Below are 14,739 nucleotides of genomic sequence, written 5' to 3'. Positions count from 1 at the left end.
TATACAGCCTGACTTTTCAGCTGAATCTGTGAAAACTCATGCTTTTAGCTCTTTGGGTACCTGGTTTAATATCCAGTATGTTGACCAAGATGACATCTGTCGCATATACATCTTATATACCTGAATCTCTAGGTAAATCAAGGGATGGGCACTGGCTCAGAGTAAAGCTTAACTGTGAAATCTTAAATATAAATTTCCAGATTTTTCAAACTTCTGGTTTTTTATTAAAATTTTAAAATGAGATTTGAGTGATTTGACTATAGTTATTTATAATTTTAACTCAGTGTTTTGTCTGGGATTCAACATAAATTCCTGCAGCCTCTAACTCTAAGTGCACATTGAATTTGAATTGAGTAAGGCCCTCATCCTGCAGTGAGATTTCTGTGGTCAAATATCAGCATTTCTAGATCACCATTGACCTCTGTAGGGCTCTTTGCAGTTGCAAGCCTCTTGGCCTGGATCTTATTGCAGGATCAAGGCCCAAATCTGCCTGGTGACTTAAGGAGTATTTTTTCTATCCTAATGTTTTACATTTTTGTTAAAATTGTGGCAGTGCCCTCAGCCTAACATGAAGAAAAGTTATGCTAGTGCTCTTCAGATAATATGAACTTTAGAGCTAAGTTTAAAATATATTTACAAAATTAATTGATTAAAATTGGGGAAAATATTTTTTATAAATTAAATGGCCACTAAAATTTGGACTGTTGTTACTAAAAAGTTAAAAACAAATAAGCCTCTGCTTTTGTAAGTTTGTACATCATTTGGCCATTTTGCTAGAGACCGAAAGCCAGCGGAGGGAACACACATTGAGTAACCAATCTAATTCGCAGAGCGATGCTGACATTAGACACTGGTGATGCTGATGGCAAAGAAGAAAAGGAGGCAGACTTTAGTTGGCTTTTATTTAATCAGAAGCAAACGTAATCTTTTGCAAAATGAAAAAGGACAAACTACTAAACCGGGAAATGTTAGTTCCTGATTTCTAAGAAAGTATTATTAAGAAGAGGGAGAGTGTTAAAATACACATTAAGAACTCTAAAAAGAATATGAATGGTATCCCATTATAAATTGCTGCACTTCCAAGTTACTCATGCTTGTGGTTCCCAGTATTTTTGTTCCCTTTGTATGGTATTAGTAGAGCACATCGAACATAAGTAAAAAAAGACCCAGATTTCAGTAAAGCCATTTTCAAACTTCAATTTTAGGGCAGCAGCAATGACTCTAAGGACAGTGTTGTTATCATTGCAAGCACTGTTGGCAGCTGCAGAACCAGACGATCCACAAGATGCAGTAGTGGCAAATCAGGTAAGATGTTCAGTGAACTACGTAAAACAAAAACCTTTTATTAATTATCTTCCTCTTAAAGGGACCTTGTCTATTAATATTTCATACCAAATTTAGTTTTTGGAGATAATAGCGTTTATAGATTTTAAGGCCAAATGACAAACTGTTTAAAAAAACCCTGCTCCTTTGCTATTTTTTGCAACCCTGACAGTGCAGCATTGAGAACCTGGAAGTGATCCTGGTTATTATAAAATCAAGTTTCACTTTTGTTTTTCTCCTTATTTAGTCTGAGAGAAATGCAAAGAGTAAACAGCATAATGAAAAGTTACATTGAATTAAAAAAAATTCATCTTAAATAATCTAAAGAGTTATGAAGGAAGCATCCTATGTATTTGATGTTTGCAGACTCTAAAATTAACTGTTTTAGTTAATAACCTAATTGATATTAATAGAATTGTAGTTGTCTTGTAAAACTGTCTGTCCCAGTATACAGAGACAGAAAGTAGTGTTAGTTTGAAAATAGCCTTGGTGTAATGTATTTTACTAGAACTCATGTGTGGCCATTTAAAAATGTGTTGAAAACTAGATACAATCAATCCACAAGTGAACATTTTGTTAACTTTTGTTGAACAAAGACCCAAACATTGCTTCTGTAAGTCAGAGGGTAAAAGGTGAAGGTCGTACTTCACAGTGGCAAAGGAAAAAAGCTGAGTGCTTCCAGTATCTAGTAAACTTGTACATCTAACTTACATGTGAACATCCTATAGAGCAGGGGATCTCAAACTGTGGGTCAGGACCCAAAGTGGGTCGGGACCCTGTTTTAATGGGGTCACCAGGGCTGGCTTGAGACTTGCTGGGCCCCAGGGCCGAAGCCTGAGCCCCACCGCCTGGGGCCAAAAAGCTCAGGTTACAGGCCCCCTGCCTGCGGCTGAAGCCCTTGGGCTTCCGCTTTGGCCCCTTGCCACAGGTGGTGGGCTCAGGCTTTGGCCTCCCCCTCCTGGGGTTGTGTAGTAACTTTTGTTGTCAGAAGGCGGTCACAGTGCAATTAAGTTTGAGAACCCCTGCTATAGAGTATGGTTAAAAGTGTGGAGTCATACCTGTGAAATTCTGGACAGGCAGTAAGGGTGCCAGGATGACAGCTGAGCAAATAATGGGCATTTTGGTTCATTGGCAAGTCCAAAAAAATCAGAAAAGTCAAAGAAATTGTTGCGGATTGAACAAAATAGTTTATTTAGTTTGAAGCATTTCTTTTATTTTTAAAATACAATTTACAAAATGTGAAGCAAACAATTGAAAATACCAAAACTGAACATTTTCAGATAACTTTTTTTACCAAGTCAGTTTTGGCAAAACGTTGTAATGCCACTACATTTTGCCCAGCTCTAGTCAGGTCCCCCTATCTGATTGTCACTCTAAGCTAGCAGGCTTTTGAAAGATTTTACAGTAGTTCCCTATTATGCCAAACTGACTTTCAGAAAAAAGCAGACAGACCAAATTGAGATCAATGCTTCGCTACCTGGGAGAAGCTGTTTGAGAAACTACACCGAAGTTCCTGCTCTCAGTAGCAGGTGCAGACGTCCTAGAAAGCACTGATATAACGATGTTGTAATGCTTGCTGTGTGAATGAATGCACCCAAGCAGTTCTCTCAGAGCCTGAGTTGCTGTGTTCATGCCTGAATTGTTGCAAAGACAAGCAGGGCTACCATATATTTTGTACAAAGCATGTCTGCACCAGTTTCCTTGCTAAATGTACATTCATCCTTGCTCTCACATTGGTGGGGGTTTCATTTTTGGTTAAAATAAAAACTATTGCTCCAGCAATGACAACTGAAATATTATTTCCCTCCCTACATACTGACAGTGGGATTTATAAGAGCAGTCAAACAATCTTCTAGCAATATGGAGGCTGAAGAGGTTTTATCTTCAGAAATGAAAAACCTTTTTGTAAAGTTCTTCTGTTGGGCTAAACCACTGAGTGCTGAGGAGCAGTGCTATGTGCTACTTCACGCCAGGGTTTTATGGTGGGCTGGTGGGGGCATGCCCAGTGATTCTGTGGCTCTGCTGTTGTAGGGAGGATTTTGATGCCCCCACTACCTGCAAAGATCTGCAGAAAGGTAATTTTACTGGGTTTTGCAAAGGTATAAGGATTTAGCTCTTAATTATAACAGTTGATGTTTTTACATGCAACTGTCACTAATGTGTTAGTATAAAGAATAAAAGTTAGCAAAGAAACTAATTTAAATATAATTTGTTATACAAAATAAATACAAATATACTTATATAAAATATATTTTATATATTTACAGATTAAACATTCACAAGGATAATCCCTCACATGCTTGTTGGAATGTCATTTTCACAGAGACTAGGTGGTTAGGTAATATCTTCTATGGGACCAGCTTCTGTTGGTAAAAGATGCAAGCTTTCGAGCCACACAGAGCTCCTCTTCTGGTCTGGAAAAGGTACTTCCAGTGTCACAGCTAAAATACAAGGTGGAACAGATTGTTTAGCATAAGCAGTTAGCACATATTCTAAGGGACCATTCAAGGCGACAGCCTGTTAACATCCCTGCCATCATATGACAAAAAGAGGGAGTTAGTGGGTTACAGGTTGTTATAATAGGCCATAAATTCAGTGTGTCTGTTCAGTTCAGGATTTCTAGTCTCTAGCAGAGTTATGAATTTAAGCTCCCAGGCTCGTCTTTTGAAAGTGTTGTGCAGGTTTCCTTTGAGGATGAGGACTGTATCAGGTGTTAATGGGTCACTCTATCTTGAATGGTCCCTGAGAATGTGCTTGACTACCCATGCTAGGTTTCAGAGTAGCAGCCGTGTTAGTTTCTAAGGTGCCACAAGTACTCCTTTTCTTTTTGCAAATACAGACTAACAAATTTATTTGAGCATAAGCTTTTGTGAGCTACATCGGAATGCATCCGATGAAGTGAGCTGTAGCTCACGAAAGCTTATGCTCCAATAAATTTGTTAGTCTCTAAGGTGCCACAAGTACTCCTTTTCTTTTTACCCATGCTAAACAATCTGTTCAGTCTTGCAGTTAGCTATACATTGGGAGTACCTGAAGGAGAGTTCTGTGTGACTTTTGGTCTCTCTCACCAACAGAATTTAGTCCAATAAAAGATATTACCTTACCCATCTTGTCTCTCTAATATCGTGGGAGTGATGTGGCTATAACTACACTGCATGTTTTCTTATAAACATTTTAAATTCATGAATTTATTTACACGTGTTGAATTACCACATTTCCATGTAATAGACATAGGGTTCCAGCTACGCCTCCTGCAGATGATGGGATTTAAAGTCAAGAAATGTGCACAACCAAGTCTAGTTTTAGAACTTTGCGGCTCTTTTAAGTATAGTACAGCAATCAAAGGATCTAGATGTAGATGCAGATGCAAATTTTTTCTTCTAAATTTCTTGGCCATTCAATCAAGAGCCAGATATTTACCAGTAACTACAGACTCTTGTGCATGTTCTTGAAGCACTAAAACCTAGACTTGAATAAGGTTGTTATGCAAACATTCTCTATTAAACAATTTTAAACTTTTCCTCTACTCAAAATGAAGCCTAGAAAGCAAACAAATGAACTAATAGTGTTCTGAAATATGTATTTGAAAATATAGCTGAAAAGAAACCTTCATGGATTTATTTTTGGGTCTCAGAGAAAAAACAGGCAAAAACTTTAGGATGCTATTAATAGTTTAAGTATTTATTTTTTAAAAGACCAAACCTTTTTTGTGAATATTTGGTTTGTTTAAACTTTCCTTCAGTTGTAATGACAATACAGTGCTATTTATTGGCCACTTCATGAAGTGGATTGCTTCCAGTTTAGGGGACTTCCCTCAACCTTAATATAGTCATCTTCATCTGTTACCATTGCATTTTTTAAGGAGCATTGCTTCTTAAATTATTGTAATGTATAATTCATTTTGAGATTATACAAATGACACAGATTGTAAGGTCTTTGGGACAGGGACACACTTTTTTGGGGCAATGGAGGTGGTGTATAGTGCCTACCACAATGGGGTTCTCGTCCATGACTGGTCTCCTAGGCCAGTGGTTCTCAACCGGGGGGTACTGAGAGGTTTTCCAGAGGGTACATCAACTCATCTAGATATTTGCCTTGTTTTTCAGCACGAGCGAATCAGTACACACTAAAATTTCATACAATGACTTGTTTATACTGCTCTATATACTATACACTGAAATGTAAATACGATATTTATATTCCAGTTGATTTATTTTATAATTTATATGGTAAAAATGAGAAACTTGCTTTAAAAGTATGTAAATTTCCAATTTTAAAAACTGTTATTAAATATAAGGATTACTAAAACAGGGCGCTCCTATCTTGCTGATCTGAAAATGTAATTTGTGACAAATGAAGCATACCTCAGCTTTCGAATGCCTGACACAGGCTGGAAACTTTCATTGTTGTTTTAAGGTAAAGTTCTATTACATATGAGAATTTGTTTTTTGGCAGTATTAGTGTAAACACTTACATCTTCCACACAATTTTTCTAGTAAGTAAACCTACCTTCAAAACAGTGGCAGGCCTCCAGCCATTTCCATGTGACAATCTGTTTCTCAGCTCCTTTTTTTGTCACCAATGATATCAATTTTAGATATGATATCAATGATATCAATTCTACTTCCCAGGAGGAAGTCTAGTAGTAAAATGGCAACCCTCATTGAGACACTGCAGACCTTTTCTCAGTAATGAAGGTTCTAAAAAAAGACTTTTTAAAAAAAAATAATTGGGGGAAACGCTGTAAGAAATATAGTGTGTGTGCAATTCAGTGAACATTACAACACAGTGAGTTAGTTTCTGCTCTCAGCTACACTGGTTATGCATATTGCGTATCTGGACAAACATCAGTGTAGTTACTCTGGCTTTATGTCAGTAACTGAGCAGAATTTGATTATACATGTAAAATATATAAACTGTCTTATCAGAATATAAATGCAAACTCATTGTTATCTGATGCTTGTGAGTAATGTTTGTGTAGGTTTGAATCCTCAACAACGAACCAAAAACTCGAAATTTCATTTTGGAACTACGACTAATTACAAGATTTGAAGATACTATATATAGAAGGAATTACAGAATGGAATTTGCCAAAATCAGCTAGCCTTTTAATTGGACTTTGCTAAATAGTTATATGGATTTACTTTTTTCTCTTTTTGTATAGTACAAACAAAACCCAGAAATGTTCAAACAGACAGCTCGACTTTGGGCACATGTGTATGCTGGAGCACCAGTTTCTAGTCCAGAATACACCAAAAAAATAGAAAACCTTTGTGCTATGGGCTTTGATAGGGTAAGTATGTGTGTATATATATGTGTACTTTTTTTTTTTTTTTTTTTTTTTTTTTTACAAGTTAGGGGCAGGGCAGCTATATATGTAATATGAGCTATAGCTCAAATTATAATAAAAGGTTTGCTATTTTCATAGCCCTCAATAAATCTGATCAGTTTATTTTGCTGACTGTTTTTCTTGGTGACAACGACTGGATGTTTAACATAGGATGTCTTATGTACTAATAAAGTACTTAGAAAAATCTGTTCATTTAATTATAAAATGAAAATTACTATGCTTTTAATGCTAAAAATTCTCAGTTGAGACTGTAACGACTGGTAATTTAGCAAATATAGATCTTGATAAATGTGTAAAGTTTTCAGTCTGACTTTCAGTGCTACAGCTGGGTTTATGTGAAGAGCAACTTCACACCCTGAAAAATCTCACTTCCTTCATTTTGTTTTTACAGAATGCAGTAATAGTGGCCTTGTCTTCAAAATCATGGGATGTAGAGACTGCAACAGAATTACTTCTGAGTAACTGAGCCATGTAAAGAGCTGCTTCTGTAGTCCCGCTTGCCCTTTCTGAGGAGCATCACCATCTGTTATTTTTAGGATTCTATATAGATTCTCTTTTAAAACTGGCGCTCTTGCCTGATGATGCTATCTAAGCACTATTGGAGACTGAAAAACTGCTCTGTAAATAAAGCTAATTAAACGTCTGTGTAAATTTAAAAGGGGAAATACTTTAATTTTTTCTTACTAAATATTGTAAAAATTCTTTGAGCTCAGCTAAAACAATGGGGCGGGGGGGAACATGCCTACTTTAGTGTTTAGCAGTGTGACCAAGACTAGCAGGAATTTGCTTCAGGATTTTGATTTAATTATTCAGATAACATTGAGTGTCAAAGTCATCAAAATTGTTAGTGTCACTCATCCATCTATCTTACTGTTTTTAACATGGATCCTATGTGCCTGTGGATTGACCTATATTTGCATGCTTGTACTTTACTAGACATTTTAGATAGGGTAGCTGAAGAGAGCACCATTTAAGTACTTGAATGTTCTTGTTAACTTTTTTTCTGAAAGCAGTTTCAAGATTTATCAAAAGTTCAAAATGGTGACCTGTTCAGAACCTCTTTCTTAGTCAGGTGACTGGGAAATCTGCTTATTTGCCCTCTCCAACAACACACACCTAAAATATCATTCTGGATTCCCTTCCATAATCTGTGGGTCTGGGTGCCATTAACAGTAGTTTAGTTGCCACTTTAAATGGTATATTTTGAATAACCAGTAAATGTGTTTAACCATCATACTTGCTACACAATCATAAAAGTTTGGTATGTCTGGACATAGCACAAAAAAGTGGAGCTGCTTTTTGTTGTTTGTTATATAGAGGTCAGAACTCCTTCAATAAATTTGGATAGTATAAATTCACTGGATTTGGGGGAAGAACAACTGAACAATTCTCGTATACTGAGAATTTAAAAAAAACTAATGAAATATTTTTCTTTGAGTACTTGCTGTGATGCAATCAGCTGTTTTTTGCAACAGCTTTCTAGCTTTATTTTGAGCTTCAGTATAAGGATTGCTTACCAGGTACTTTAAAAATTCACTCGTTTGCATTTTTCCCTAGTTGATACATGGAGGCTGGTGTTGGTGTTCTTACTGTACATACTTCAAATGCACATAGAAGTAGAAGTGTGTTCTCAGTTTAACTTTCTTTTGGATTGATGTTTCTGATAAACGAGAACTGAAATTACCTTCGCTTGTAAATAGTCAGTCTTTCTATTCGTATTAAAATTACATTTCATCCTGAGTTTAAAAGCTTGAAAATTATTAGTTTGCAACTTCAAACAGTAGTACATCCATCTAAAGAAAGTTGTCATGTCTGTATGGATACAGTTGGATACTTCTGAAAATACATCAGACATGAAACTTTCAGCTAAAATAGAAACTGAGTAGAGACTGGGGATTGTGGATGATAGTGTACCATAAAAGGTTTCTTTTCCGTGACTGTCTTCTCTTAAGCAATAGTCTAATAAGTGGGGGGAAATGTACATTCATTTTGCTTGAACTATAAAATGAGCTGTAACAGTGTCATACTTCATAGACGATCCAGTTTGTAAATGATACTGGAAGCAATGGGGAATATTATTAAACACCTGGAGCAAAGTAGTAGGGGGAACAGAACTAGAAAATAGAGATGGAAAAGACCTAACTAATGCAGGATTACTCCCTGCAGTAGTCTATCTAATGTGTTCATACTTTAAAAATACTTGCAGAACACAGATAGTAAATTTTTAACTCCCATCCATGCAATACTAAACACAGTTGCTATAGTCTTTCTGTACTGCTTTCTAAGGTTTTATTCATTGATCATATTTCTTGGATTTTCTTGCAGTAGTGTAAGTCATTTTCAGAGATGCCAAAGGAAACAAGACTTTTTTTTGTTGTTTTTCCTTGATATTTATTTATTTTTGTTAACAATTAAAAAGCTGCTACTGCTCAACTGGTTTGTTAGGTAATAGCTGGAAACAGTAGAAAACTATGGCAATTTTGCCATTTGTGTTAAAATCTCAAGTTACTGTCTTTTTCTGTTATGTATAGTTTGATAAGAACATTTTGATCATTTCATTTACATGTTATTTACCCTGGTGGTAATTGTAAATGGCTGACTACTACTTTCCCTTGTTCTGCACTGCTATTTATCAAAGAAAGGAACTTGGAAATCATTGGGGGACATAAAACTTAATTATAGCCTCTGGACCTGTCATTTTGATAACAGGATTAGTCTCTTAGAGAGGACTGTGAGCACATCTCAAATGCTAATCAGAGCAAAGTTTTCCAAGCATATAAGGGAGGGGATGGAATGGGGGGAGGGTGGAGAGAGAAGAAAAGAGTGGGGAATTGCTTTACTTCATCACTGTTACCACTGAAACAATTCCCCATCATGGATTTTCTCCTGCTATTTCCTTCACCCAGTACCTCATTTTCTTTGTGGTATTGCAAACTGTTCTCCTAATACAGTTCTGTTCAAATGCCAGTGTGTCCTTTCCTCCCATGGATTTAGTAACTAAGGTACTTGACTCAGTGCCAGCTCGGATGCTGCAGCAAGGAAGTGTCTTGAGCTGGATGGGGAAGTGACCCAATATTAAGCAGACATTCATAATGTGAGGTCCCTATGAATTTGAATCCTTTGTAAGGAACATTTTTCTATTCTTGGGTAACTAGCAGAGTTGAATATAAGGTTATGTTGTACCAGATTAGTGTAACTGCAGCCAGGGATGAACCCTAGGAATCTCTTACTGTTTGGGTGTTTTAACATAGTAACTTTGTAAAGACTAAATTGTAGTTCCGTTTTTTTATGACTGAACATCTCTATATTCAGGGCCCTGTGCATTCACGACTGTGGAATTGCTATACAATCTACTCCTGCTGCAGATTTGTGCAGCACATTTACACTTACAGTTTAAAAACATCTAGGCATTATGGCTGCAAATAATTTCTAAATGTAAATTGATGCCTTGTCATCTTCCTTAGTCTGCAAGCAGACAGTTTAAAATAATAACTGTGAAGTCTGAACAACCCCATTTATCTCAATAGGTGTTAATGCTGTAACTTAGTGACTCCCTAAATGTCAGCTAAATTTCACTGCTGAACATTTTAGCACCAACATCTAGTTAATGTAGTTTATCAGTTGTTTTCGGATAGTGTTGTTGGTGAACAAGAAATTTCAGTCTTTTCTTGCCCCTCACAAACTTTGAAGTAGCTTCTGACCTTATTCAGAGGCAAAGAAAAGTTGCCTTTCCTATTGCCAATAGCTTCAACTCCCTCACGGGTGCCGAAAGGTCCATTTATACCCCATCTAGTTGCCAAAAACCCCACAATTTTTAAGTTCTCAATATGAGAAACTCACATAGGGAAATTAAAACTTATGGACAATATAAAAAGGACACTACTGATGTTACACCACATTTAAGTAAAAGGCTCCATTTTCTGATTTACCTGAATTTGCCACAAGTTTCCAGTCTCAGAGTACTGCCTAAACTAGGGGCCTTATAGCAGAATTTAGGTCCAGCTTGCCACAGAGTACATGGGGCCTTGACTGTAATCAGTCAGGCAGTATTTATTTATGGAATTAGGTACTACAAATTTTGTTGAACTTAAAGTTTGTTCTTGATTTTCATTGTATTTAACTTTTTTCTTTCAAGTAAATTAGGATTGGGAACACTGATGTTTGCATCTGGTGTCTGAAAGGAGAAATTCATTAGCCAAAAAGAGACTTATCTTGAAACAGCAGATCTACATTCTGTGATGTGGATAATGGAAACACTTAAACTATGCAAAATTAACCTTCATAAAACAGCTGGAAGTCAGACCTGGCAGGTGAGAGAGTACAGATCACTTATTTAATGGAAAACAAAATACGATTTCAGGTAAAAGCTCTTGTTTACTGTGGTGGCTGTCATTAATATGAAGAGGTCAGCTTTCAGAGCCAGGGGCGGCTTAACTGTGTGCATGCCCATTGCTTGCTTCCTATGGAAGCAACAAACAGAGCCTAGCTTATTGTTAGAGACAAGCCCAGGAAGGGCCAATGTTAACTAAAACTTACTTACACGGCTAAAATATTTTGAACACGTGTTCAAGGGGGACAAATGGGATTAGGTGATTGTGATGTTGGAGTGGAAGGGCTTCTCTACACACACATTTAGTTCTCAGCAAGCTGGGGTATAAACCTATTCTGTACTAATAGTTCCTTACTGTGCTTTGAGCTACTCCAGTTTCAAAGCAGCATAGCTCCAAGTACTGTAAGGAACTGTTAGTACATGATAGATTTATACCCCAGCTTGCTGAGAACTAAATGTTTGTGTAGAGAAACCAAAGACTCTTAGTAGATGTGATCATGGATTGTTTTGTAGAACATGTGACAGCAATTGGCTAAGCAGAGGACAGTTAAAAATGTTCATTTTCCCATGCTTTTTACTACATCACAATAGTAAAACATGAAGTAAAGCTTTTCTGGGAAGAGCATGTAGGTGTTTTCACTGTTAATAGCCTAATTTTCCAAATGTTGCTTTGGTGACAGAAAAGTGTTATCATTTGTCTTCAATTAGACTGCTGATCCATATTAAACATATTTCAGTAAAAACATATACTATGACCTTCCCACTTTTACTGTTACAGCTTCATTAGCTGATGCATCATTAGACATGCAAGGTATGTGTTGCTTCTCATTTGGTTATTTCAACTATAATGCTCTGTAGGCAACCTCAGCAACTTTACTTTTCAGATTTGTTACCCATGGACCAATTGTTGCAAATAATTTGCACTGTACTGTGACGTTACCTGCTTGTGGGCAGCATAAAAAGTAGCTAGCCAATTGCTTATGAGGCTGAACCATTCACTGAAAACGTAAGTTGAAATACCTAACTCTCAGATGAGGAAATGTACTATGAAAGTGCTGTATTATCCGTTTTACAATTTGCAACAACTGTTCGTGCTGAAGGATGCTGCTATCATAGGAATGCTGATTTCAACTGTTGAAGAATCCCACTTGTGAGATACCTTTTCCATCTCAAATTTTGATTTTTTTAAAAGTTAATAAAGAATACTGGAGAAGGTTTGTTACTGAGCATTTAATTTCCTGTAAAGGGTGAGTGGGAGTGGGCTGGACTGAAGCATCAGTGTTTTTTGTCTTGAGAATAAAAACTACACAACACTTTTGTACACAAATGATTTTTTAAATAAATACACATTTTAAAAGATGTTGATTTTCACTGGGAATGCTTAACAATAAATGCATGTTTCCCTGAAAACAGTTTTCATCTGATTTCTGGTAACACTTCTTCCTCAATCTGAGATGGACTGGGAGGCAGTGCACCATGTAAAAAGGGGGAATGAAGTTCAAGGTAACTTTGATGTCAAAAAAAAAAAAAGGCTTACACATTTCTTGTTCAAGTAAGATAAATCAGTGTAATGAGGTGAAACCAAGGTCAGAAAAAAGCATGTACATTGCAGCTAGGACCTGATGAAGCCCTAGAATACTATAGCTATGGTAACTAAGTTTTTGACTTTCCTGCCACCATTCCATTAAAAACAGCAGTGGCACATCTTTCTGGAGGAACGATATAGCTAACTTGTCGAAAAAACTTTTCTAGGCTTTTTTCAATAGACTACTACTAATCCATGCTCTAGTTACACATCATCATATAGGTGGATTGTTCAGTTTGGGTAAGCTGTATTCATTTCTTTATATGGAAAAATGTGACAGGCCATCCTCTCCCTGTGGATGTTGGAGATGAATGGGTGGCTGCTTCATCTTTCAGCTGTATGAAAGATCTGACAGAGGTTGTGGTATTCCTCTAACTTTCCAATAAAACAGCCAGCCAGTCACATTAAAATAAAATAGAGCTCTTTCCCTCCCACTCAGTCAGTTCATCATCACTGGTATACAAAGGCTAACCTAGTACTTATGAACTCTTTATTGTTCACGTAGGTCCCACTGACTGTTCCTTTGTTTTCATTATAGCATAGCACCAACTCTGTCATAAAGGTTAAGATAAACATGCAGAGATGGAATGGGTTTGGTCTTGTAAATTCTTTCAAGATTCTGCAACAAGGGCTTGAATTCCTGTAGTGCTGGATTGGTAAAGTAATATTCTAGGAGTCTAATTCAGGTATTTAGTGCAAACAAGGTGGCTATACTGTCATATTTGGGTGTGTGAACAGGGTAGGAAAGCTGGCATAAGAGGGTAGGGAAGAGTTTTGTTCCCTTTTGTGTGAAGTGTTTAATGTTCGTATGTTACACATCCAATCACAGAGGTAAATGTTTTATGAGTTTCTGGTATTTAGCCATGGCTCTTGCTAAATGTGCTGTGAAGCACACTTCCAGGGTCACTGCTAATGCAAGGATCTGAATTAAGTCACCTTTCATCTACTGGTTGTGACTACAGAGAGTCATATAGAGAGGTAGAAGGATAAAGGGACCTATAACAACTATTCAACTTCTTCCCCCTTGAAGGAGCTAATAGAACCCATCCCAGCCATGTTGGAGGAAGAACAAGTGTAACATGTTTAAAAGCATGTCAGAAAGGCAATGGGATCTGGGAACTTATCTCAAGCCCCACTCATAGTGCAAAAGCATCTCTCTCCCATCCTAGAATATCAGGGTTGGAAGGGACCTCAGGAGGTCATCCAGTCCAACCCCCTGCTCAAAGCAGGACCAATCCCCAACTAAATCATCCCAGCCAGGGCTTTGTCAAGCCTGATCTTAAAATCACTTCCGCGTAGACCGATAATGTCCATTTAGGACATCATTTCCAAACCAAGTACTGGTCCAGGCATTATGTAAGGAAGCCCTTTGAAGTCTGAGTGAGTGCTTAGGCCCAAGTTTGCTGGAGATGGGAGAAAGATATTCTTTCTGCCTGTCTTTTTTATTGTGCACCATACTGGAAATTGGCTCTGTCAGAGCACATGGATGCTATAGTACATAAGAGTGGCCATACTGGGTCAGACCAAAGGTCCATCTAGCCCAGTATCCTGTCTTCTGACAGTGGCCAATGCCAGATGCCCCAGAGGGGATGAACAGGTAATCATCAAGTAATCTGTCCCCTGTCACTCATTCCCAGCTTCTGGTAAGGGAGGCTAGGGACACCATCCCTGTCCATATACATATACTGGTTGTTCCACACAGATCCACAGCAAATATGGTCAACAACCTGCTATGGTCATTTGCCTCTGCTGCTGATCTGCTCCACAGTGGCTGCTCTTTGGTCCTCAGGAAGGTTATGTCCATCCCCAATGAGAATTACAAGAACAAAGCTGTATTTAATTTACTGAAGTAGGCCACACCTACACCCTCATTGTCCTAGCTAGAAAGGGTCTCAATACCCTGGTGCTGTGTGAACATCAGTATGTTCAAATAAACTGGGTATGGAGGTTTATAGATGAGATCATACACTAATATTATCCCCATAAGTTATGCTTAGTGCTTTTGAATGTAAATTGGAAAAGGTAGAAATGTCGAACTTTCTACCTATACAATAGTCATGGCAAAATGATGGCTCATTATAAAGTAGAAATGCAGAAAAAAATTACAAACACCTACTGGAGGTTAAGCTGTTGATAACTACAGAATATAGC

The 14,739-nt window shown here is 37.3% G+C and overlaps 1 protein-coding gene across 4 annotated transcripts in view; it reads left to right on the top strand.

Annotated features, from left to right (window-relative positions):
• Positions 1-12,360, top strand: part of UBE2K (ubiquitin conjugating enzyme E2 K) — a 64,546-nt gene extending 52,186 nt beyond the window's left edge. For all 4 annotated transcript variants that reach the window (XM_084627101.1, XM_084627098.1, XM_084627100.1 and 1 more), the window contains 3 exons: positions 1,206-1,305; positions 6,488-6,616; positions 7,065-12,360. In XM_084627101.1, the coding sequence (XP_084483227.1) occupies positions 1,206-1,305; positions 6,488-6,616; positions 7,065-7,139 (304 nt within the window). In that variant the 3' untranslated portion in view covers positions 7,140-12,360. The remainder of the gene's footprint in view (positions 1-1,205; positions 1,306-6,487; positions 6,617-7,064) is intronic.
• The last annotated feature ends 2,379 nt before the right edge of the window (positions 12,361-14,739 follow it).

This window comes from Lepidochelys olivacea (genome assembly GCF_965140295.1).
Source record: "Lepidochelys olivacea isolate rLepOli2 genome assembly, chromosome: 4".
Taxonomy (NCBI): Eukaryota; Metazoa; Chordata; order Testudines; family Cheloniidae; genus Lepidochelys; species Lepidochelys olivacea.
The sequence above is the reverse complement of the archived record's forward strand: the minus strand, read 5'-3'. Positions and strand labels throughout refer to the sequence as shown.